The 27,532-nt window shown below is 37.0% G+C and overlaps 2 protein-coding genes across 2 annotated transcripts in view; one reads left to right on the top strand and one right to left on the bottom strand.

The window, feature by feature from the left end:
• Positions 1-905: 905 nt before the first annotated feature.
• LOC139150370 (prenylcysteine oxidase 1-like) lies at positions 906-19,492 on the bottom strand. Its single transcript, XM_070722706.1, has 5 exons — positions 19,131-19,492; positions 12,320-12,395; positions 6,815-7,251; positions 5,937-6,131; positions 906-3,209 (listed from the first exon to the last, which is right to left on the bottom strand). Exons 1-5 carry the CDS (start codon positions 19,336-19,338, stop codon positions 2,650-2,652), a joined length of 1,476 nt encoding a protein of 491 aa, XP_070578807.1. The 5' UTR covers positions 19,339-19,492; the 3' UTR covers positions 906-2,649.
• Positions 19,493-23,605: 4,113 nt separating this feature from the next.
• Positions 23,606-27,532, top strand: part of LOC139150367 (nesprin-1-like) — a 209,196-nt gene continuing 205,269 nt past the window's right edge. Inside the window, exons 1-2 of the mRNA XM_070722691.1 lie at positions 23,606-23,730; positions 25,155-25,495. Coding sequence (XP_070578792.1) covers positions 25,423-25,495 — 73 coding nt within the window. The 5' untranslated portion in view covers positions 23,606-23,730; positions 25,155-25,422. The remainder of the gene's footprint in view (positions 23,731-25,154; positions 25,496-27,532) is intronic.

Here is a 27,532-nt window from a genome sequence, read left to right as displayed (position 1 = left end):
CCCAACGAAAATTTGAAAAGTCGAATTCATCATTTAGATACAAAGTATATTAGTGTACTGTCACAATCAATAATGCGGAATTAATATATAAGTAAAAAGACTTTGGTACTCTGTAATGACAGAAAATTGGGGGATTTATGGCTAGTTAAACAAAAGTCGGCGAAATACCAAATATTTGGTTTGCAAACCTGAATAATAGATAACGCTCTGCAGTAAAATATACTGACGCACGAAAGTCTGATCAGAGAACACCTACCCAATAAAGTTTAGAACATTGAAAAATGAATAAGTATTTCACCAATTTACCTTATTTTTCTCAATATCTTTCTTTATCGTCAGGTCTTCTTTACGAGTACGAGTGAACGTTAAGCTTATAGTTGTTTGGGTTTTTTTGTTTGTTTTTGTATTTTGCTTTTTGTTTTTTGGGGTTTTTTTTTGCTTTTTAGCAATCACGTGCAATCGTATAACACACATATACCCTTGCTTGCAGTTTGTTGTTGACTTTGTCAAAGTTAATCCGGTAATAATCGAGCTGTTATCCACAGATTAGTAACAACATGATTGGGATAATTGGATTGTGAAGCAATGTCGATTTAATCTGGCAAATGTAAGCTCATCTGCTTTTCTTTTTATGTTGCACACTTGTTTTTATAAGTAATTTGTGATATCGCAACATCCAGCTATAGGGCACCTAACACTTTAGAGAAATTTGAAAAAATATGAAAATCCAATTCTCCCAAATTAGTTCCAATCGTGTTTACTTACCCTTGCTTGCTTTGACGCATTAGGCAGTCAGACGCATCAGTTATTAGACGCAACACCGTGATAAAACTGCGCGTAAGATTGTCAATGGACAAATACATGGCACGGTGAAGGAGAAAATATAAAACTGAGACACCAAAGATCAGTGGTATAATCTTTATTGGCATATCATGGTAGTAAAATAAAACAATACAATTGATTGTTGTTTTACCATTAGCTTATTGGCTCTTTCAATTATAGTCACCTAATGAATTCAACCGGTAGTGAGCGGGCTACATGCTTTTATTTTTACCATTACATGCCTCACATATCAAACATCGCGCGCTCCGTAGGATTCAATGGTAACTTGTTGATGACGTAGCGGGCCCCATAATCATCATTTGACTGAAAGTGAACCGGAAGTATTTTCAACATGATAACTTCAGGGCTAAAAAAGAGATAAAATTACATGTTTTACATTGGAACTGTTTTTACAAAATTATGCGTACGGAATTCGATAAACCGCATAACGATGATTTGATATACCAATGTGCTGTTCGATGATGAAAATTGTTCTATTTTATCGTCTAACATGGAAATAAAGCATATGACTCCCATTTGTATTAGTATCTTAGCGGAGTTTTTGGCCTTCGTAGTTTTTGCCAAAAGTTCAGTTTAGATACTAGACTACATTTGTATGTACACTCAAAAACTATGAGTTTAACCTATGACAGGGAGGCATATAATAAAAAAAATTAGCCCAAACATGAGACTATGTGCCTGAAGGTAGGTGACCATTTGCCCGACGTAAATACTTACCATCATTTCGTCTTCTGCGTACATGTAATTCTTTGGGGATTGAACTATTAGAGTAATTACGGTAAACAAGTTGTTGCAAATTTCATTTCATTGAGAGAAATTGCTAACGAAACAAAATTGACAAACGGAAACTGTCATTATCAGACTCAGACAAGCAGTATGCTTGCAAAGTATCGTAAAAGAATGAGACTCTGAACAACTGTAAGGAAATGTTTTTTTACACATATTATAAATACCGTTAAGGCAGTACGCGCCTCGAAAGTGAAAGAGTTAAACTTTTGCTCAAACTTTCCTCAAGGAATATTTCAATCATTCTCTTTCAGAATCAAGAATATTGGTACTAGAGAAGAAATTACTCAGGATTTACCGATATTTGAATTTCAAAATGGTCGCCATCCCTGTGTTAACTGTATGGAGGAAAAACAAAATTTTCTATTTTCGGATAAACTAAGCCGGTGAAAAGTTTTCTTTCACCAAGAGCTTTAAAATGAATCCCCACAAGTGGTAGATCAGAAAAGAATTGTGAAAGTTTCTGAGTCCGAATATCTGTCCCCGAGGCGAATTCTAATATCATTCAAAGTACAGAGATACTCCATTATCTGCTCAGATTTATGCCATATGATGAGAGAATCTTCAATGATGTTTGGCATACCAACCATGCATAGACAAAATTATGGTTAAGAACAGTTTGTAAACATACTTTTTGAGACACAATTGTTTTCATTTCCAATCTTCAGTGGTTTTGGAAACCAAACCAAACATTTTTCGTAAAATTTCCCGTCTAAGACTGCGTGAAAGACAACATAACCAGTGACTATTCAGACCTTCGCAGGGAAAATGCAATATAAGCACGGTGATTAAGGATGTATCTTTGTCCTTTGACAGAAAAAAAATTCAAGAAATGACAAATCTAAAGTCACTATGCCGCCATGTCTGATCTTCACATACAACTCAAGAAATTGTTAACAAAATATCAAATTGACATCAGTTAGGTTTTCTGTTTGATAAAGTTTGTAAATTCAATTATTTTCTTTACAGATAGCATTTAGTTTTGATGAATTACCTTTCTTTAATAATTCATGCATTTAATCAGACTGGTAAAGAAACAAAAACTTTCGTGAAAACCCCAAAAATCATGAAAACAGGCGAGCCAAACGTATTTGCGACACTAACGCTCTGTATGTCTTTTCTAATCAACAAAGCGGCATTTCTAGCGGCTATGATCGAACCTTCCATCTGGTCCATGACGTCACTCATCACACCGATATTGTAGAGTCTAGGCGACAGCACCACATCTTGGTATGGAGCGACATCAACGTCGCGAGGTGGCAAAAGGTTAAAGCCATCAGGCCAATAGTGGGTAAACTTGATCGATGGGTTGAAGAGTATATCCTGTAGATCATTGATGATGTCACGCGTTGTATACAGCGAGTAATACATTGTGTCGTTGACAGTGGCTTCCAAGTTACAGAGGACGAAGCCGTCAGATTTTCCCGGTACCCCTGCAATAAATCCGGGGACGTCATAATCTGGGTCGGTTGTAAAATAATCCATATTGACTCCTTCAGCAGTCACGATATAGCGGTAGAGAGGATCCCATTGCCTTGCTGGCTGGGTGACGGGGTCATCGAAATTCGTAAAATCGATACCTGTCAAAATTGAATAGGAAGGGATATTACAACAAAAACCTATATTGTCCCTAGCTTCTATCTATTATTCGGAGAGTGTTCGGCCAGTATTCTCAGGGAAAATCTGGTCTTTTTAACTCTAGGGTATTTTGTAATACAGCAAATGATTCTACAATTAACAATTTTTTTGTTGAGCGGATCATAGTTTCTTGTGAGGCCAACAATAAAATGCGTTTTTGGATTGCCTGCTTCTTGTTTTCTTAGTGTTATCCACAAGATTTCTATTATATCACTTTCGATACCGATCTGGGTCGTATTTTCCCCCAAAATCATCGGTCATCGTGGTTGCGATACAATTGCACAGGATTGTGTAATCATAGCGATCCTGAAGTAAACCGCAGAATTGTCAATTTAAGACGGCTAAGATTTTGAATTTCACACCTGTAGATTTATAATCAAATAAAACCCATTTAGGCCTACAGGTATTACTTACAATTAAAAGAAGAAGAAAGAACTGTTTGGCCAAAGATTTCTCATTCAAAACCCCTTTCAATAGCCTCAAGTTTTGTTAAGAGTATATATTTGTTAATCATAATTACACAAGTCCATGCCCTACAAACAGACGATAGATGTGACAGGAAGTCTACCTGTCGTTTAATAGAAGTTACTTTCAAAACTTTTTCACTCCTTTAAGTGAATACAGAATGTTTGAAGCTATATTTCCACCAACATAATAAGGCAATCTAAAATGAGATATCTTGCGTTGAGAATTCTTTGGAGATGTAATTGCTTTTTAAGTACTCTCTGTCCCGTTAAGTTATAACACACTAAAAAATATTCTTCAACGTTTCTTAGATGACATTTGTGTTAAGGTTCATTATACAAACCCTAAAATCCAAAAAAAGTAACAAAGGAAAATTATTCACAAAACCTCACGTACGTAACTGTGACAAGCAAGAGAAAAAAACCCCAAATACTGAAAGGTATACTGCAATCCATACTATTGCACGTTTTTGCAGTCTGTCCGAAATGTGAAGTCTGAAAAAGTACTTTATCAACAAAATAAACCCTTGAAATGAACTGCACTAAAAGAAACTTATCGTTCATCTAACACAACAAGAATTGTCTTCTAATGTGCAAGTGTAAGACTATATTTTCACATTAATTAAACCATGAAATACCATGCTATATTTATATTTATTCTTTTGCATTGTTATATAAGAATAAATGATCTTTGTTTCGATTTAATTTAAAACTTTTATCGCCCCAGTATTGTAAATCTTCATCTTACGAGCCAGAAATAAATGCTATATTATTATTATTATTATTATTATTATTATTATTATTATTATTATTATACTGACACAGCTATATCTCAAAAACTTGACCATCTTATTAACTATAGGTCAAGTCAACTTCAAGTGGGTGGAAGGTAGCAGACTATTGAATTGTTGATAGATTGAGTTGCATCGATCAATTGTAAAAATTAATAAAACAAGGGGGAGACATCTGTCTTGAGGTATCTTCGGGGGAATTTGACTCACTAGGCTATGCTTGAGGTACAGCAAACTTGAGGTACAGCAAACTTGAGCTAGACTATCTGGAGAGGACGTAATCAAACTGAGACCAAGATACAAATGTGTACGGTTGCAGTGGACTTTAATCATAACGGTGAGACACCTGGAAGTCTCTGACTGTACTGCGAACTAGAAAACTAAACTAAACTACTCTAACTACAGGAGCGATCCTCGATCTTCACGCCAGCCTGGTGTCTCTCGGAATCAATACCCTTTTTGCCAAATTCTCGCCATTTTATCCAGATTATGAATGTTTTAGCAAGGAGATGGGAAGTAATTTGAATTCCGATCATTGGCTTCCGGTCTTGGGAACGCGTCATATCGGGGCGTCAGTCCCTCATACTGGTATATCCATCTTAACCGGTTAGGTGTCAATCTTATGTTAAGTCAGTAAAATGTGTGATTTTGTAAAATTCTTCGCGTCTGAAGACGAAGGTATGTCGAAATAGGAGAATTAATAAAAATAGATTCATACCGGCACGATAGAAATGATAGAGATATGACAAATTTATCATCCCTGTGCACGTGTTTATACTTTTGTTGTAATTTGTTATTTTGTCGTATGTGTAATGAAGTCATTTAACCTACTTGTGTACAATTGCGACCGAATACACAAGCCTTACAGTTTGTCCCATATTTCGCAAAGACCTGCGAAAGACACTACAGACACTACAGTAGTATGCTACCTAACATTGAAGTCAAACTCCGACAATTCCGACCTTCATTGTTATGTACAAATCTGGCAAATATGGCCACCTTCGGTCGGGGAGGCACACTTAAATTTTAAAATATTGCATTTTGAACATGCCACTCACACCCAGCAAAAGGTCACTTAGTTAAAATAGATTGTTGTATTAAACGCATTTATAAAATGCATTGGCACGAATAGTGTTCACGCTGTAAGATTTGTTTGACAAACAGAAGAAACTTCATATTTATCAACTTTAATAGTGACGGAAAGCCCCTTGTACGTCTGTTAGACAGCGGGCTGTCTTATAAATGTCGAGTTTTTGTTTACAACGATCGATTCCACGAGTTCTGCGTGCAGGTAACGCACGTGCACTGGTTCACAAGCTTTACAAGATTGGTAATGGAGATCGGCTGCCACAAGACAGTTCCCTATACTATCAACGACACCTCCGTGGCGACTGAGATCAAGTTGCATACCAACCTGTATGTTCAATCGGCGCCGCAATAATGACATGGTCAGCGTGCATGTCGTAATCCTTTCCATCGGATTGATACACAACATTGAAACCGTTTAACCGTTTTTCCACCGCTTTTGCCGTCGAATTTAGTAAAACCTTTGCACCTGATGCTTCAACTAGAGATTTCACCAACTTCAAATTACCACCGACGACTTGACCTGAAGAGATAGAAACGTGGGCTTGAAATTACAATAGATGTAAGGCCGGGTGTAATTCACGTGAAAGTATAGTTAGCGACTGGGAAGAAGGTACAGGGGGCGGGATTTTTTGTGGGTGCAAACATTTTTTTGTCATGAGATTTTGGTATCCATGTGGGGAGAGACATATTTATTGCGCACCAATAAAAAGGCATGATATAATCGATATCATGGTCCAATGATGGCTTCCAGCTTGAAACAATCTCCTTGTATTTAATGTATGTGTAATTCTAGTCTTATGTGGGAAGATGCTTTGAAGGTTCATATATATATATATATATATATATATATATATATATATATATATATATATATATATATATATATATATATATATATATATATATATATATATATATTGGGAAATTATGTGTCAATTAAGATATTATTGATATGGACTCTGACGCGCAGAGGGAGGGTCACTCTTTTGAGCCTCCCCTGTGTGTCACAGTACGTTGTTTCGGAAAACCCATACGCCCCTCTGTAACATCTGTTCAGTCCTTCAGAAACTGAAGTGATTACTTTTATGAACTAGGTTTAACACCTTCGCTACCGAATATTGCACAACCCTGTCGTTTTCTAGATTACATGTGAACCTCTACGCTGGAAAATAGGGCTGAAACTGTTTATGAAGCTTCGCTTACCTCTACCCATATCCGTTGCCATGTGTGTATACAATGAGAACACACTACTTCCCATTCCTTGACCTGAAAACAGATATTGTCTTGGCCCCATGGCAAGGTCTTGAAGTTCCAAATCAACACCTATGTCCGTGTAATACTGTCTACCCTCAAGGGTTGCCCATTGTCCCAAGTCACCGTAGGACAGGAATTCCGCCATCCCTGTAAAAGTATCCTGGCCCCTTAATTCATAGTTCTTCTCCACCCTAAAGTAATAATCAACGGTTCCGTTTCCAAGGACGTTCATGGATTCTTCATGCGCTGCTGCGATTTCCCTGGCATCGATCAGATGGGTTCCGTTCCAGACAGTAAAGGAAAATGGTGATGCAAAGTTTGGTTCGCCGTCAAAATCTTTGTCTGTTCTATCCAGACCCATTTCTGTGACAAGTTCTTTTATATACCTGTTCAAAAAAAATGCGATTTTATCATTTGCTTTCACACATATTTGATTTGTCTCCTGGTCTCTTTTCTTATCTCTATAAAAATCTTACAATCGAAGGAGTAAACAGTCCTCTTTATTTTTACAATTCTGTCTCATTCTTAAAGTGAACAACGTTCACGTGAAAGATGCATGCTGACAGGACGTAACTTCAAATTTATAATGAATTGGAAAACAGGTACTCGAATTTTTAAAGGTTGTCAGGGAGTATTTTAAAAAAATTCTGAGAAAATTTCCAGATCCCCCCCCCAAGAGGTGTTTGTGAACGCAGCCTAATCAGAGAGTGTGACCCAGTCTTACATGATAGTAGTAGTAGTAGTTTAGTTTATTATAGTGACATGAGGTTTTCCCTCCCAGCCCAATGGGCTTATATGTCACCTAGAATCAAAAAAATATACAGTACAAAGAAAGACGGTGCACAATAACAAATACATTGTTTTCTGTGAAAAAAAAAATGATAATATTTAGCTGTTTCTATATAAGACATCTTTTCTTTTCAGAAAAGCCTTTTCTATGTATTTTGCCGTATTTCGAATATTAATTGGGTTTGTCAATAAATATACCAATTTCTGGTTTGACGACAGGTTGTTGAATTCGACATTATCAAAATTAATGAGCGTATTCCTTATATCATCATAAAGATTACAATACAGAAGGAAATGGGTTTCGTTTTCTACAGCCCTTGGTCACAAAATATACAAAGTCTATCATTCGTTGCTTCGCCTCTATATCGGCCTGTTTCTATACGTAGAGGTAATACACCCGATCGAAACTGCGCTAAAAAAGACCGCTGGCTTCGAGAAAGATTCATGGAAACGTACAATTCGGTTCGATAAACTTTTTTGAAAAGAATGTATGTACGTAATTTTGTTTTATCTTTAGCAGTTTGAGCCCAAATTAATTCCTGTTGGAAACGCAGACGCTGCTTTAATATAGAGAGGTTTATAGGCAAAAACATATCAAAATATGTGTCAAGATTAACGTCGTCAAATATTTTACAAATCTCTGAGGACCAGTTACTATAATTAAGTGCAAAATCCCATAGAAATATTTTCTTTGTTAATCGACTCTCATCTAATTGAATAAGATGATTCCAATATCTGATCATAGATACATGTCTACGAACCCTGCAAGAATCCCAGCCAGTATCCCCTGTAATTGCGTGAATTGGCGTGAATCGATGAACACCAAGGAAAAAGCGAAGTGCCCTATTTTGTATCATATCACACTTGTCATGTTTCCCATATCCCCATACCCCAGAACAATAATCAAGTATAGGAGACACACACGAATCATACAATTTTGTATAGGTACTAAAGCCCATATTTTTCAGTGTTTTAAACTTGCGATTTACAGCTCCAAGGGCTCTACCCGCCGATTCAGCAAGATTCGCAGACGTAATAGAAAAATCTAGAAATTCGTTTAAAATAACCCCAAGATATTTATATCTATCAACATAATGTAAAACATTTCTACCTATATGAAACTGATAATCACTTCGTGGAGATGTATCCTTACGAAAATGAACAACTTTAGACTTTAGATTATTAACAATTAGTCTCCATTTCGAACACCATTCGTTCACTCGATCAAGCATTGCTTGCATATCAAGCTCGTTATCAGAGATGAGAACAATATCATCGGCAAAAAGGAGTATGGAAATATTACAATCATCAACTGTTACCCCTTTCTGTAACGATTTTAACTCAGTTGCAAGATCATTTATGAACAATGCAAATAGAGATGGGGACAAATTGTCGCCCTGACGAACACCACAACTTGTATGAAACCAGTCTGTACACAAATTATTAAATTTAACACAAGCCTCGGTGTCGTGGTACATTGCTTTGATACTGTTGTACATATTACCATCAACTCCATTCAGCAATAGTTTATAAAACATGGCATCCCTATTTACATAATCAAAAGCTTTCTGTAAGTCAATAAAAGTTGCAAAAGTTGATAAACCATAAGCAAGTCTGTTCTTTATAATAGATGACAACACAAATATATGATCTTGGCATGACCTATTACGTCGGAACCCGTTTTGCTCGTCAACCAGAATATTCTCATCCTCAAAATACTGCAAAATCCGAGAATTTAACAGAGCACTATACAATTTAGAGATTGTAGATTGCAAACTAATGCCTCTGTAATTAAGTGGAATTCTACTGTCTTTAGTAATATCTTTTGGAATTGGATAAACGATAGCTCGCTTCCACATCTCAGGAATCTTACCAGCGTCAAAACATAACTGAAACAACTGGTGTAAGACAGAAATACAAGTGTCATTTTTCAAAACTTCGTAAGGTATACTATCCACCCCCACGGCTTTACCGCTTTTACTTTTCCCAACTACTTTTCGAACTTCATCCAACGTAAAATTTCTATTCAATACAGGATTATTTACATAAAGTGGGTCATTCATACGACTTTCCAAATTTTCTTTGTGGTAATTCATTCTTTCGAAAAAGTAATCATCAAAATGACCGGTACTAGGATTACAATACAAGGAAGAAAAGTCTTGATGCCATACTCTCAACACATCATCATCAGAACATAGAATATTCCCAACATCATCATATACCTCCATAGGTATTGGGTTCTTTTTGGGAGAACCAAGCCTCTTTAAGTGATCCCAAAATTGTTGCGGGTTACTAGTGCAGGATGATTCAATATCCAACATAAAATTATTTCTATATTCACGCTCATAAAAACGTAACTTTTTATCAAAAATCAACCTAGATTGTTTGAAATCAGAGCGTAAAGTGTGCCTAATTGTATTCCGGCCTCTAAACTTTGTGAACGCTCTTTCTTTCTTTTTCATATCATTCCACAGGGCAGAGAGTTCTGCGTTCCAGTAAGGCTTCTGATGACGAAATCGTTTACGAACCTTTTTAGAACAATCATAGTTTGGTATCACAGTATTCATTTCACAAATAATGGAGTCACACAGATTTCGGTAAATGTTGTCAATTTCAAGCTGTGTTTCTCTACACTGCTCAATCTTCGTGACAATTTCTGAAATAGCATTCTTCGCTATCTCTGACGACAAAAAATTCGACGGGATTTGATCTAATCGATACTTTAACCTCCTGTGGGCATCACTAGAACCATGATCAGTGAAATTTGCATTGGTATGTGTATTGAGTAAGCATGGATGATCACAGAAATCAAATGAGAGCAAGGAATGATCTGGAAGTTTACACCTGTCACCCAACAAGTTATATAAGCCCAAGTCATCCACTAACACTTGCATTTTGGAAACAGCAAAATTAGCACAGTATTTAAATTGGTCATGTGGTATGCAAATATAATCTACAACTGCTGCTCCCCTACTTGACACAGAAGTGAAATTATCACTTTCGACATTACATCTGCCATTCAGGGTACACAGCTTTGCTTCTAATAAAAACTCGTGGAAATCACGCCCATGTTGGTTAATGATTGGGTCAATAGAGTGCCTGTTCGGAATTTCATCAACATCGTATATATTGTCATTCAAATGTCCAAGACGGGAGTTTAAGTCCCCACAAATAAAAATGCAATCCACCTCATTATCATAGACGTACATCTGACTCAACAGGTGCCCGAAGAAATTACTCGCGTTTCTGCCCCATGGTGAATTTTCTGGTGGAAGATAACACGCAAAAACAATAAATGAATACCCAGAAATCTTATTTGTGAAGCGAACACTAAAACACCATCATAATCTCTATCAATAATTGCCACGAAATAATCATATATAGTGTTCTTTTTATAAATATACCAACTCCGCCAAACTGTCTACGAGCATTGGAGTGTACGAGTTGTCTGTTGAAACCGATCCAATGATAATCATCAATATTAATAGTTTCGTCACCTGATAGATGAGTTTCATTTACGGTAATTATATCGGCTTTGGCGCTCCGTAATATTTCTGTTCTAAGTTCCTTATTCCAGATAGTCCATCCCCCTACATTGAGATGTGCCATACGAAGCCCATTGGGCTGTGTATCCTAGCCACGTCTCGAGCCGTTGGCGTCTCCTTCTTGTCCATCGGAAATCTTTTTTACGATTCTCCCTCCGGCTGTAACACGATAATCCTTACCATTGGGAAGTTCGCCCAGGAGAAAACGTGCATTTAGTTCAATCAACCTGTCCGTATGTGATTTGCTTGAACGCAAATATACACGATGAAATCTCTGATTATTTTTCAAGCGCTGTTTTGCTTGGAGTACTTTCTTTTTCTGGTCACTGTTTTCTAAAGCAAACTTCACCAAACCAGGTACATCTTGACGGCGACTTTGAAGTCGTATAGCTTGTACGAGATTCACTTCTGTGGCTATATTTTCACCCAGCTCTCGTAGGATGGCATTTACTTTATCAGCCAAGTTTTCATGATCACTATACTGTACACCCGAGGCAATAACTGTGATGTCGGGGTTATCCGTTGGGTTGACGGTTTGCATGGAATTTTGACCACCTGGCAAACGTTGTAGGTTTTGTTCGACGAGTTCAATTTTACGTTCCAATCGAGCAATTTCCATTGTAAATTCATCCTTCAATTCGTTCATCTTGACTTGGAATAATGAAACCATATCATTTCTCAGCCTATCAACTTTACTGTCAAGGGAGCGTTGCAAGGAAGATTGACCCGCTCGAAGCTCTTTCAGCAAGCTCATTACGTCATTCCCATTGCCACGTTGCATTATGTCGTCTTCACTACCGGTGTCGGAAGCAGTCGAGTTTGGTCTTGGTCGTTTTTCTTGACTTGACATATTTTTGAAACCAAACTATCATATATGTAGTGGCATATACTTCACCAGAACCAGAGTAGCTTTTCGGTTGATGTAAAATATAAATTGTTCAGAAAATTCTGTACCTTTTTGAGACAGCTTCTTTTTCACGTGTGTTCACCTTGGCTGCAGCGCCCTCCTTTGATATGCAAGGCGCATTTGTTACAATGCCTTATTTAACTGATAAGCATGGCACTTCATAATGATATATGATGCCAAAACATGATAAGAATTGAAAGGCCGCCAACATACCTCTGATTTCCAGTCCACGCACAAGTCCCTATACGGAAAAGTTTCCCATCTATGTGGACGTCAAACACTTTACCACCTGCAATGTTAAGATGTTAAAAAGTTACATAGCATTGGAATTTGAGTTTAAAATGCATAGCAGCACTGTCCAGTAGGCTACAATGTACGGCAAATCCCTGATTGATAACCTACAAGACCAAGGTCAGATTGTCACCTTGGGCTGTAATGTATGACTGAATGGAGGCAGGCCGGGCCATTGGTCACATTTCACACTCTCAAAACCTGAAAAGGTCATAAAATACCGCACTAAATAGCGACAGAGACCGAGTTTTTATATATTTTAACTTTGTTTCGTTGACGTGTGAATATTTCTGAACACTTTCTATGTTTGTAGACTATGTAACTTACTGATGAATAGATTCGACTTGTCTAAACGACTCGTTTAGTCTGCAATATACACACAATTTGTTTCAAGTCATTCCTCCGTGCGAATCGGCTTAGAAATAACATGAAAAGTCATTTATTTACGATATCGTTTTCTTGCTTGTCAACGACACTTGTCAACATATTTATTTTATTTATTTTTTTTTTTTTATTTAAACTTTATTTAAAGAGGGTAAACATCCTTAACAGGAAACCTGGTTAGCGTAAATGCTAATCTTCCCCAGGGCCCTCTATGACATACAAAGTACATAAAGAAATAAAATTACAAAGCAGAAAAAACATACACTAAAAACAGCAAACAAAGGGCAGTAAAATGATCAGTACAAACAATGCAATGTTCTTAAAAGCTTAAAGACGAAAACATTTAAACATTACTTGACGTCAAATATGTCCTGATGTAATTTGTTTTGAAGGTGTTCAACGAAGGTGATGATCGAACACTCTCTGACAGTGAATTGAAAGTGACGGCACCATGGTGTCTAAGAGATTGTGACGTTACGACAAGTCTCGCCCTAGGGACATACAGAATATCGGTTTGATTGCTGAATCTCGTACTGCGAGATGATACACTGGTTATTTTAGTGAACAAATTTGTAATATATTGGGGCAACATATTATTGACGGCTTTATACACGAAACAACTTGTTCTGTATTCGACACGATTTTTTATCGGCATTATTTTACATATTTCATAAAGTGGTGCAGATGGAGTTGCTCTAGGGGCATTCGTAATTAATCTGAGAGCCATATTTTGAAGAATCTGAAGGCGTTTAATATGACTCGTGCCACCCCAAATTGTACTACAGTAATCAAAGTGGGGTTGTATAAAAGCTTTATAAAAAAGAACACGTGTTTCGGTTGGCAGAAAACAACGTAATCTACGCAACAGTGCTAGATTTCTACCAACAGTGCCAGCAATTTTTCGAATGTGGTCTTTCCAGGTCAAGTGTTGTCGATAATGATACCAAGAAGTTGATCAGATGTAACTGAGTTCAGTAAACAATTGTCAAAATAGATGTCAAGATTGGATTTTGAGAGCCTAGAAAGTTTTTGCTTCGTTGTAATGAGCATTGCTTTGGTTTTTCCTACGTTTACAACCATTTTGTTTTGTTCACACCATAACTTGATCCCGTTCATAGCAACTGTTAATTTGGTTTCTAATTCCGAAATATTATTATCTGATTCACTAATAGTGGCATCATCGGCGAACATGTCTATATTTGATTCGATGGATAATGGTAAATCGTTCATAAATAAAATAAATAAAAGGGGTCCGAGAATACTGCCTTGAGGAACTCCATTTACAATGTCACTGACTTTAGAGCATGTTCCCTTAATGGAAACAAACTGTTTTCTGTCTTGTAGATATGAACTAAACCATTTGATAGCAAAATTGTTACATTTGTAATACTTGAGCTTGTCTAAAAGGATAATATGATCGATCATGTCAAATGCTTTTCTCAAATCCAAAAACACAATTCCGTTAAGTTTACCATTGTCCATGTTATTTACCCAGATATCAACAAGCCTGTTTAAAGCAGTTTCACAAGAGTGAGTACCACGAAAACCTGACTGTGCTTGATAAAGCAGTTTGTTGTATGTAAGGAATGTGTAAAAGCTATCATGAACATGTCGTTCTAACACCTTGCTTAAAACACATAGAATACTTATTGGTCTATAGTTACACTTATCATCACGGTTTCCACCCTTATGTACTGGAAACTACTCGTGCCGTTTTCCACACAGATGGAAATTTACTTGAAGTAATACTCAAGTTCATTATCTTAACAAGGTAATGGGATATTACTGGAGCTGACAATCGTAAAAGACGTGCACTAATTTTGTCAGTCCCAGTGGCTTTAGTAATATCCAAGTTATTTAATTGTTGATGGACAAAGTCATATGTAATATTAGGAATATTAAATGAAACATCTGAGCCTATTAAAGATGAGACATAGTTGGTCAATTTTTCATTTTCATAATGGTGCGTATTTGAATGAGGTAGATATTGATCAACAATTCTAGTGAAATAATCATTAATGAATCGGCTATAGCTTGCGGTTCAGTTATAATTTTATTCCCATCGTTAATACTGCTCGGAGTTTCTTTAATTGAAGTTGGAGACAACTCCTTTAGATATTTCCAAATTTTCCTACTGTCACCATTACTATCTTTGATTAAGGTTTTATAATAATCACTTTTTGCATCTCTAACCATTCGAACACATTGGTTCCGTTTTACGCGGTAAGCTTGCTCATCACCTATTTGTTTTTAAACGATCTCTTTCAACCATGCAGCTGTAATTTCATCTGTTAGCCATTCTGGTAATTTTGAACTCTTGACCCTCTTTTGTTTGAGTGGTACGTGTTTGTTGACAATGGTTCTGAATAAATTATACCAGGTGTTGAGAGCATCGTTAGGGTCATCAAACTGATCGATAGTAGACCATGGGACGTCAGTTAGATCAGCTAAAAATTTGTGTTTGTCAAGATGTTTATAACACCGATAGTTAATGGTGACGTGACTGTGTTTCTTGCCAAAATTAGAACAATAAACAACACAAGTTGGAAAGTGATCACTCAACGTAATTTTGGGTACTTTAACAGCTCTGATGTCATGATGACTAGTAGAATAAATATGGTCAAGGAGAGTACTGCTTAAATTGTTTACCCTAGTGGGTTCATCAATTACCTGCTGAAATTGGTAATTATCAATCATTTCAATCCATTGTTTGGAATCATTATCTAATTTCAGTAAGTCAATATTAAAATCACCAAGTACCGTGATTGGTTTATCTTCAGTATATGCATTCGTAAGCTGTGATTCAAAATTAGTTATCCAATCTGACAAGCAATAATCAGGCGATCTATAAGCAATACAAATCAATCTGGACTTGCCCTTTGTTGGGCAGAGTTGAATCCAAATGGATTCAATGTTATTCGATTCCAAATCGTCCCTTCTTCTATAATGAATAGTGTCTAAAACATAGATCATGACGCCGCCGCCAGTAGTTCTCTCCGTCGGGAGGACTTTGGTTTCACGATCAGCGCGTTCAGATATATAACCGTTGACATGTATTTGTTGGTTACTATACGATCCATCTAACCATGTTTCAGTTATACCTAAAATATGTGTTTCTTTACCAGGATTGTTAAGAATCACTCTGATTTCCTCCAGGGTATTGTTATTACCATTTGGACATATACTGCGTACATTCCAGTGAGTGATACTCAGCCCACTGGGAAGGTCACTGGCCAAGACTGTACTGCTACCTGACGTCATTTCATTTTGATTTCCGTTGTAAATATGTGAACCTTTGTTGCCGATGAATTGGTGTATACAGTTAGGCAATGTAACAGAAGATGCATGTTCGACGTAATGTTCAAGTAACGGTACTGATTTGTCAAGCTGCACAGTGTTAATTCCCGAGTACATTGTGGGTTGAATATTCTGTATTTGGATGCTGGTGATAACCATTTCCAGTTGACAATTACTCGATTGCTTGGTTACGATATCGGTTGGTTTTAGGTTTGCTGACAATAGGAACGTCACAACAAGCATGTACATTGTGATGATATCGATTGCGCCGATACCGGTTACTGCTTTGTGATTTCTCACTCTTTTTGTTGGCGGACACATGTTGAAAATTCCGATTTTGCGTCGATATATTGTAAGGTCCATGATTGGCCAATAGGCGAAAATCAAATAATCAGGAGATAACAGATGCGGACGTCTACTGAATATTGTCTTTCGTTGATGTCTTCCGAGTACAGTTTTACTATTTCAGGGTGGATGAATTTGAGCGCCTGCTCTACGAAGTGTAGATTTTCACAGATATGACTCTGAAGTAATGGTCCTCGCCAACGTGTCCACTCTTTGTAACGGTGATATATTGACCGCCGTATCCACCCTTACTTGGACTTGTGCTTTCTATTGTTTCCGTATAGTAGAAACAATTTTCACACAAATAAAATTCGTGACACTCAATACACTGAAAAATTGTTGCATTTAGTAGTATGTCTCGTTGGCAGGAGTCGCAAAGAAGACTTTCAGAATCTTCTGACATGACGGTGACGTTCGAAAGTGAACAGGTGTCTCACCTAATGCTGTGTAGAGGATTGCCTCAAGGCTTCCACGTAGTACCACGAGGGCGAGTTCAGCGAAGTAGAAAAACAGCAAAGAAGACGTCAAAAACACAGGATGACGACAATACAACAACCAAACATCAAAATCCAACCCAAATCCAACCAATAAACAGGATAGAAGCACGTAGAGGATAAAATAAAGTCCAAAAACGGATAAAAACACTCATAAAATGCAGGAGCTGCGGACAGGGGATGCACACAGGACGGTGCATGCGCAGATTCAACATAGCATTGAATATAATCAATCCACTAAAATCATTGGAATTTGAATGGCATAGACGTCATCGCACATTGTGATCTAAGTGACCAGATAGTTTCTTCGGCCAAGGGTAGATTATTTTGTGCAGACATCAAAAGTGGTTGACTGGCTGATCCCCAATGTTCAAACTTTTCAATTTTCGAAAACAGGGTGACCCTCCTCCGAGCCAAATGTAAAAAAGTGATATATATATATATATATATATATATATATATATATATATATATATATATATATATATATATATATATATATATATCACCTTTTTTACCTTTGTGTATATATACATAATATATATAATATATATATATATATATATATATATATATATATATATATATATGGGTGTAGATGGCTGGTGTGTGTATGTGTATGTGTGTATTTAAAAGTTATCTTTTAAACATTCTATCATTCTGTTTGATGAAATTGTTGACATGTCAGTTGTAGCATAGGAATATCAAATTTTCGTACGTATCGTACGTATTTTGAATGAAATATGTATGTGTTTCACTCTTTCTGTGCATTACCACTGTTGTACATAAATTCATGTCAATCACTTACATAAAAGAGAGAAAAGCAGTAAATCAAAAAATTAGCTTGGTAATTAGACTGGTACCAGCCATCATGCCAAGTGTTAATTAATCAAAGCTTTGCTCACTCAAAGTCTTTTTTCCTCATTTGTTGATAAAGCTTAATATTTAAGGGACAGTTAGCTGTATCTTTTGACAAGTTTTCATGATTTTTATTCTGTAGATTAACGACAGAAATGCCCAGACTTCGCTTTGTCAACATAGCATACCTTTGTATAAACTAGACATCGAAACAGGTCCAATAATCAATATCATTCAAGATAAATAAACTGCCAATACTTGAACTTTGTTCTGGACTGAAAATTCACTTTTTGTCAATACATATATGTAGGCTATTTCAACAAACCTAACACAGGGCATTGCAACATATCTTTTACGGGAATCTTTTCACCATCATGGTTAACCTCTTCAGAGGAAAATAGGAGTGAAAAAGTTCAGAGAATACAAGACACTCTTGTTAATAATACAGAATAAAAGTAAAAATTTAAATTGTCATAATATTACAGCTGCTCTCCCTTAGGCCTAAAGGATAACTAAGACAAGACCTGTTTTACTCTGTGTTTTCATGATAATTTAGGTATGAAAGATTTTCAGTGGCAGTGCATTACTTCATTTCTCTGATTTTGCTTGCACTAACTTCCAAGGTATTTAATATAATTTTTCTATCTTACTTTACCCTGTGACTTTCAATGACAGGTTCAGAAACTTTATAAAGGAAACAACGTGACAAAGTAGAACCACAGGCTCTCCAAGACCACGGAGATGAGAAAAGAAAAATGGGCACAACAGACTTACAATTTGCAAACATCCCGATATTTCTGATATATCAAAGTTACACGCCGAAAACTGCAACTGAATAATGCAATTCCTGGCTGGTATGATGCAGTTTATTGCAATTATGTGCCTGTGTCTTATTTCAAAACACACTGACCATCCCCTCCCCCCCCCCACCATCAAGCATTTCCCAAAACATTGTGATCCATCCCACAGGTGCCTTGAGTTGCCAGTGTAGTATACATAGTATACTACACGGCAACTCCAGGCACCTCTGTGAAATTCCTTCCCCAGCCCACTGCCATCACCAAAGTCAAAAACAGGTTGAACCCCCTCTTGTGGATCCACCACGCCCCCAGGCTGAAGAAACTGACAAGTCCCGGAGTTCTTATGTATAATTCTCAAGGTAACAAATTGGATCAAACGTGTTATATTGTGTATTTCAGCTATAACTCAAGAAAGAAAGATGAGCTCATAGAGAATGCACTCCCCAAAAGGCGATGAAAACGTAAAGTGATGTCTAAGTTCAGACGGTAACGCTGTACCTGACCGAAAAATTATGGAAAGAAAAGATGCACGAAATAAATGTACTAAAGACTTGCCTACACGCGAATCTGCTTCCAGTATAACTGTGTCAACATTTGGCAGAAATTTCTTCAAGTAGTATGCGCACGACGTGCCACCAATACCTGCTCCAACGATTACGACATTGACATCACCTGACGGAGTTGTCGCCGCTACCCTCAAGTCGACAAGTGAATTTTGCAGCAAAAGGTAGAGATGGAAAAGTGAGAACCATGACAAGTTCATAACTGGCCGAGGAGTCAACGTAAACTCTTGAGAACACTGAAAAACTGAACGTCGCAGAAAGGGCGTTGCAGTTGTTTAAATCTGTCACGACGACCCTATAAATAAAGAGAGTTTGTCGACAACTGTTCATATTAAGTTCTCACGGCATGCACTTGAATCAAATCCCGCCATCAAAAACTCGCTGTCCAAGGCTACTTGAGTTGCATGACATGGCATGGCTACTCTTAGGCTGCATTCAAAAATAATAGTAAGTGGGGGCTGAAGGAATCGCGATTCAAATCTTTTTTTTTCAGACCCCACTCAAAAAAAATTCAAACTCCCTATCGACATGATCAAAATTTTTCAAGTCCCCCCTCAACCTATCATAAATAAATAAACATATATTACGCAGTTCTGCTCACAAATAGTGAAAAACTGAGCACGGTGATCTATCGAAGAAAACGTTGTAAAAAGTACAAGACATGTATCACCCACATGCTACTTATAAGAGTTTTTGCAAATTGACAGTACTGGAAGGTTGAAATATTCCATCAAATGAAGCTTAACCACTGATATCTTTGGTGTCATAATGACACATTTTGTAAAAATTTACACTTTTACAATTTTTTACAATTTGTTTCATCAAGTCCAATATCTTGTTTTACTACTTATCATCTTGAAATATTCAGTGTTCAGCCGATTTACACAATCTGCAATTGCGTTATGTACATTATATTGTTGTCAGTTGCATTTCATACAATGTTGAAAAAAACATCAATTTGATACACCTACTGATCGTTCATTTCTTTGTTACACTCTATGGACAATTTATTCATTATAAAATGACAAATACAGGTAGCCATATAGGAATAGCAGTTAACGCTACCATTACATTCAAGGAGATACACTATTTTGTGTACCACAGTAAACACTAATACGTGAATATTGATACACCTATTACCCCTTGGCCATTGTTAATACATGTAACTATCTGGTCTCCTGGTCTCCCATATGTTGCTCTCCAGCCTGATCTTGTATACAGGTATGTTTCACTGTCCTTTGCGTCATATGACCCAAACTCTTCGTCAACTACATCAGATTTTACATGTAATAGAGCTATCTCTGTCACTGTTACTGCCGGTATGCAGTGACAGTGACACTGCCCATAACCAGCAGGGCAATAACTGTATTAACTTAGTTCTGCTCCAAAGGGCATGTTGTCCAGTATATACAGCTTACCAACACACCCTGTACTGCGCATTTGTATCATCGACAAATGACTTTCAGTCTGGACTCTAATTAAATTATTACCAATAGTGTTTTACGTATACGGGCTTTATTGACGAACTAAATATTGTGTTTCAGCATGGTCTAGAAAGACAGAAAGAAATCTGTATATGATACATGGCATAAAAAAATATCAACAGTTTCAGCTTTTGCCCCGTTACAAGGCTTACTTGTTGTTTTTCTTAAGAAAACTTCAATGGCATTCACACTTTTTTAGATTCTTTCTAAATAACAGTCATGAAACGCTATGAAATGTTCCAGGTTTTGTTGAAGTATTGCTAACATTAGAACCATTGGATAACTTAAAAACGCTATTAATTTTTCATTAAAATTACCTACCAAAAAAATATAATAGGGAACCAAAATATTTTCAGAACCTCCTTATACGCTGAGCAAAACTCTCAAGTTCCCCTTGTACTACCCCCCCCCCGGAAATTTCAAACACCCCCGTGTATTTGTGAATGCAGCCTTAGAGCAAAATAAGAAGGGTGTTAGGCGTACAGGAAACCCGCAGTATCAAAGCCCGGCAGCAAACTCTCTTAGTCAAAGATAGAAACCCTGATACATTTCTCTGATTGTACACAGATACCCCGAGTTGCAACACATTGGACTGTACCACCGTGTCATCGTTTCTGAGTCAAGGTTGCTGGCATTGCCAGAATAAAGAAGCACCATATTGACCTCAATATGCATATGCCAGTCGAGGGCGATGAACCCTAACTACCTACTTAACAAACCTCATTTTCTGCAGAGTTTAAATTCAATACCGGGTCTTAAGTTCATGCCACACTTAGAAGAACGCTAGCAATGTCCTATCTTAAGTTAGCACACATCTTTCCAAGGCAATATTTCTAATCAAAGATGACCGGAAACCCACTAATACTACATCTTTTCAAAAAACAGAGAATCTAAAGTTTAGTATGGTAGCAATAGTTTAATCGGCGGATGGAGGGGTACATGTTCGGGGTAGAAAACCTCAAATGTGTTATTAATGATAATAATTAATTTAAGTCAAAAACTTGATACTATATGGAATTTAATATCTCATTTGATAGTAAAGTACATGTAGAAAACGACAATTTTGTTTTGCATTATCTATCTATTCTCATTCTTAGGCAAGGGTTGAAAGACTGACATTCAAAAAAGTAATAAAAATCATGATAAGCAAAATTGAAATGACCCTTATTCAAAATGTAAGAACTTTGAATGCGGAAGTGCGAGAAAAATTGTAAATGGAAAAGAATGAATAAATGAATAAATAAAAAATAAATATGATAAAATAAAAATAAATTAGAAAAACCCTTTGTCTGATGTGATTTGTGACATCGGTAATTAAAGTCCATCGAATGTTTCTATTGCCATGAATGACTATTGCAGAGGACGTATGTGAACATCTTACAAATAATATCTACATGTGACATCATTTCCCTTTTTGGGAAAAGTGCTCGCCATTTACAGAACATAGAGCCCTCTGGAGTTTGCAAATGTATTGAACCCATATTTATCATTCTTTCTCTATGATTTCATTTTCACGGAGGGGAAGGGATTTTACTGTTGCCTGAACATGCATGCCGTCCTGTGTTTATTTGTCTGCAGAGTATTCGACAGATGTAGTTTCATAATCCAACGATTTGTATGATTTGTGAAATATTGAATGTTTTACACCAAAATGTAGCAATTAAATTCGGCCAACAAAAATGTAATATTCGATGAAATGTTCTTCAGTTTAAGCACTTTCAACGAGTTCTGTTCTAATCACACCATGTGGATATTTTGAGGTAATCTTCGCTAAGCTCACTAGGAGAAGGCTAAAATTATGTTTTATAGGGGAATGCGCCATTATTTGCGGAGCCATATGATTTCTAGGTGTGGGAGGAAAATGGGTATGGCAGCAATTTTTCCGTGTGACATTACTTATTTTTCTATTGTCAGTCCTGCATCAAATTATTTTTTCTGTATGCAGAAGCAATGCCAATTTCCCCCGATAACCAACATTTTAATATGTGGTTCATAATGCTACCTATATGTCACTTGCTCAACAGTGTACCTATAAATAACTTGGAGTGTTTTTTATAAGTAGCAATAAACAGCAGTTTACAATCCATATGCTTCTGCTATTTCAATTTTATGTACAAGAGGTGCTGTTAATGTTCTCTTCGTCCCTCAGTTCCTTTCCTTCAAGTGGTAATAATGGTACAAGGAGGCAGAAGAAAATGTCTTGCATGTGTATTGTTATATTAAGAGAATAATATATTGCTTTTAGAACTAGTTTATCTAACCTTGTCACGAGTTTTTTTAAGTTTTTATTGGTTTACAGATTAAGTCCAACAGTCCCTCTATTTAAATACTGATTGTGTCAAAGCTCATCGCAAATAAATCCAAAAATTTTTTTAACAGGTCTATCATTGCAACGGAAAACGGTGTGCAATGAATTTAAATCAGACTGTTATATCATGAATGTGGCAAAAAACAAAGGACTTGCTCACAAATATTGGAAATATTAGCGCCGGCGAGGCGCTGCTCAAGAATTATGAGAGAGTTGGATTTTCCAGTTTGCTGATTTCGGCACATTTGCGACAACTTTTTTACTTGTCTTGTGGAACATTTTTCTCCCTGCAAGCATGTTACAGGATCAAATTATTTATTTCCCCTTCACCTACCGATTTTTTCCCCTCCCCAAATCTTCCACACCGCTCATCTAAGAAATCAAGAAGATTGCATTATTTTTGTAAAGAGCGCCTCAATATTGCTACCAAGTCCAAGTCCGAGGCCGGCCGAATATCGGTATCCTGACTATGAAGGGATCGTGATCAGAATAATTTTATCGTACAATAAATTATGATTTCGTAGAGCATTTTGTAATTGCAGGAGACAGTAAGGTCAGTTTTACTATCCGTCCTGCAGTCGATTTGGCAAACTAAGAGAAGAAGCTGGCTAAGACTTGCGTAGGTTAAAGGTCAAACATTGGAGCGGCAGCTGACACAACGCGCGAAGCGTCAGTGTCAGTGCACTGAAACTAAACAAACGCGAGCGTGTACCGTGATGCACGCCGGAACGGAATAATCATCGGTAATTTTTACAGTGATTAGAACTTGATAATCGAAATGGGACTGAAGATTGTACAAGGTTAGAAGAAATTTCTTACATCTTCACGAGCGTGTACGTTTTGTCGTAACACGATCGAAGGTTTTTAGCACATATTCGATCCGTTGTTTCATTCATAGTCGCTTCTCGCTATATAGAGTAAGCTTACACCGGATCATTTCAGACTGCGGTGTATACAACGTGTATTGTTGTGTATATCTCAGCATTGTGAGCAGTATTGTCTTTCGCAGGGCTTTGTTCGTCTTTGTTTCGAGGGTATTACCCAATTTCGGTATATGTATACACGTCAGTGGTTTTTGTGTCCTCGCACATCTCGTTGAACGCGATAGCTTGCGATTTGTGAAAGACGATATATTACAGTGGTTCTCCCGTTGATGGTAGTTCCTATACAATACTGGATTACTGGCTGGCCAACATACCAGCAACGGATCTACTAGCTTGACGCCATGTTGTATGTATTTGAAAACGTAACGCTCTTGAAGAGGTACACATCCCCAGTTACGAACACTTAACAAGCATAAAACATAGTTGCTGTTTCACCTTTTATTTCCATGGATACCACGCTTGTTACATAATTAACGAATACACTAGCAAAGATTGCATAGTTGTAATTACTAAAACGCATCTAGCCCGTCGCGAGAGTATCTGGATATCGCTGCAAGGACTGATCGAATCGCCGATGTGACAGCCGCAGTCTACTCGGTCGTAAAATCGTATGAAGGTAACTCGCAAATTGACATACTGTACAAATTAGGGAAATCCCTGTCGTGTTATTCTGGTGGTAGAATTTGGCTTTTAGTTAGGTGTGAACCCGCGACGCCGGCTCGGGTCACTTTGGGTTACATACAAGTACATCATATATGCATGCTTAAAATTGCAAGTGTCAACTGTGCACATTTTTGATAAGCTTTGTATTTTCGCATTTGCAATATTTTGGTCAATCGTTTAGATTCTTTATTTCCATATGGACGAAGCGCGTAAGCGCGGATCCTTCAAATTTGACCACCGCCAAAAAACACCCAACATCATTAGTGAACATGCCATCGATAACCATGCAACAGGCTTTTAGTATCGATTAACAAACGGTACTAATAATGGCTGCTTTTGCTTGGTGCTGCTCGCTTCTCTTCCAGCGATGATGTACCAGTGAAATCATGGTACTATATGTTCCTGTAGGAGAAACGAAAGTTTAAAAAATGTAGCGCTTTCAAGAACTGCAAATTACTTAAACTAATTTACCTTATTAATTATAATTAGACTTTGCAATCAATTGGTCTGCTATTTGAAACAGCAAATAGTAGTCATGGTAGGGCTTAGGGGGGTTACAACAGCCCTCAGGTCAAAGGTTAACCTCATTGCCCATCAGCACTACAACAGTAATGATTAATGTGCTACTGTCTGAGTGCATTCCTTTATCAACTACCTTTTTTTTTCTCCCTTTCCAGATTTTAGAGCACAACTGATGGACTAGATTATATGCAAGGACTCAAGAAAAAGAGGGACTACATGTAACCAGTACCCAGCATAGACATTTTGTAGTTATAGACTCTTGATGTTTGGGAAAAAAGGATCCTTCTTAGAATCATAGACCCTCGAGAGTCTATGTTAGAATATAGCTAAAAACTTTTCATGAGGAGTTTGAACTGTTCAGAATATATTTGAAAATCACCTGACATCTTTCAATACAGTCAAAAAACTTGTGTATACACCACAATGGCTTCCGGACGAAGATACTATGAGCCAAGTTCAGACAGTAGGATTGCTACAACCATACAGAAACTGGCAAGTAAGTGCAATTTTCTCTGCTATATATATTAGACTGCAGGGATTATACCTATACAAATATGATGTAAAAACACAGCTGTTGTCATTATAGAAGTGGGTGATGATGGAAATAATGTTTTGAAGATCAAGATTTCCTACATTTATATTTGTTTTAGTACCTCACCAGTACCTCACACTGTAAACCGACTGTGTTGTGAAAGCGGCACTGACTTTTAACTTCTCGTGGACGCGGAACATATCACAATTACAAGGTCAGAAAAGAAAAAAGATGTGTTAGCTTAGAGTGTCTTTGTCATTTAGTGTGCAAATATTATAAGTAACAAACTCATGCACCCAGGAGAAGGGCTTTATTTGAATACTAACGCCACTTCTTGACAAATTCAAAAAGCAGTGTTCATTTGTAACCGTCGTTTGTTGCATTGTTTGATTCTACATGAAAGGAATGACTGCATAAATGGTGGACGCGTTCAGTTATACTGCGTCCATACACCTAGGTGTGTCATGGTTCTATTCTTCTGCACTGACATCAATGCCTTCTCAGTGACGTTATTTTCAGGAAAGCTTTAAAGCAGCTGAGTCCATAAAACGTTACGGTATCTATGGGTCAGCAACAGTTTGCTAAGTGTGTATATATATGGTATATTTTTATCATTTTTGAAGACTTGGAGTAGTTATGGTGAAGGTCAATTCAATAATGTAATGACAAATACTGTGATTGTCAGGCTAAATGACCTCTATGACCCCTTGAATAGCTTTTGTCTGATTTCACGGTCACTTGTAAACTTTGGACAATCAAAGGTTAACAGTTTTATTAGGTGATAGGAATATAAGTGTGCAGGGTGGTGCACTTTTCCTGATTTGCTGTGATATGAAAAGTATATCAGTTTAGATTTAATCATGTCTTTTTATCTAGCTTAGACATTGGCATTTTTTACTCGTGGTCATTGCTTGGGCAGTCATCTGGAACCAGTACAAACCTGTTAAGGGATCTGGTATGAACCACATTTCTTTGAAATAGGACCCAAAATCCACATCACACAGTTTACAATTGTACAGTAGTTATGTAGGCTGTGTTTAGCTGACTGTTTAATTGCTCTCCGTTGTCACATTTCAAAACAGGTAGAGTAGATCTCTGTGTCAGGTATTGCTCTCTTGGCAACAAAGCGCCTGGCGGAGATCAGTAAACCAAAACCGTATAAAACATTGGTGTTATCACACTCCATTTGGCAGAAGTCCAACAAATAAACCCACCTTCTTGACATGCAGCAACACACCACAATACATGATGGCCTCTCTTATCAGTTAAATGGTGTATATTCACAAGTAATTGAAAAATACCCGAAATGTCTAAACGTTTGTTCACCCTGGCTCCATATACCTGTATATCCAGATTTTCACATGTACATATTTATTGTCTGGGTATAAAAATATAATGAAAGGCAATAAAATATCAATGGAGAAGTGGAGCAGAGAAGTCTTCATGTTCTGTGTAGGTGGTGGGTGCAAAATTCTTTTTGTCCGAAGTTCCTGTAAAATTTTGTTGGAAATAGATTTTGATGATTCGTAGACAAATTAAAACTGGACACAGTTAAATTCTTTCATGGATAATTCATTGTACTTGTGGGAGAATGTAGGCAAGCTAAGTGGTTGAGAAAAAAATAAATGTGACATCATTGAAAATAATTTTCTGGAATCAAATAGCATATCTATATGCCCTACCCTTCACAAATATTTTACAGAGAGAACCTGATAGCATGCCATTACAGTGAGACTTGTGGAATCAAAGGGCTTATGAATGTCAGAATCTGGACAGTGTCACTGAAGTCATGCATAATACACAGGCATCAGTCCCTGTAAAGAATAGACAAATGACAGTTGCAGTTGAAAAGAGTCTAATTTATCATCGGCCGCAACAATGTTTTTTCACAAAACACAAATTTTATTGTTTGTAGACTAATAAATGTCCAACACATAGTTATCAGACTTTGAATTTTATAGAACTGCATGATTTGATGTCAAGAATTTATACCAAATTGTG

The sequence above is a fragment of the Ptychodera flava genome, chromosome 14 (assembly GCF_041260155.1).
Source record: "Ptychodera flava strain L36383 chromosome 14, AS_Pfla_20210202, whole genome shotgun sequence".
Lineage (NCBI taxonomy): Eukaryota > Metazoa > Hemichordata > Enteropneusta > Ptychoderidae > Ptychodera > Ptychodera flava.
Note: the sequence above shows the minus strand (reverse complement) of the source record. Positions and strands in the feature narration are given on the sequence as shown.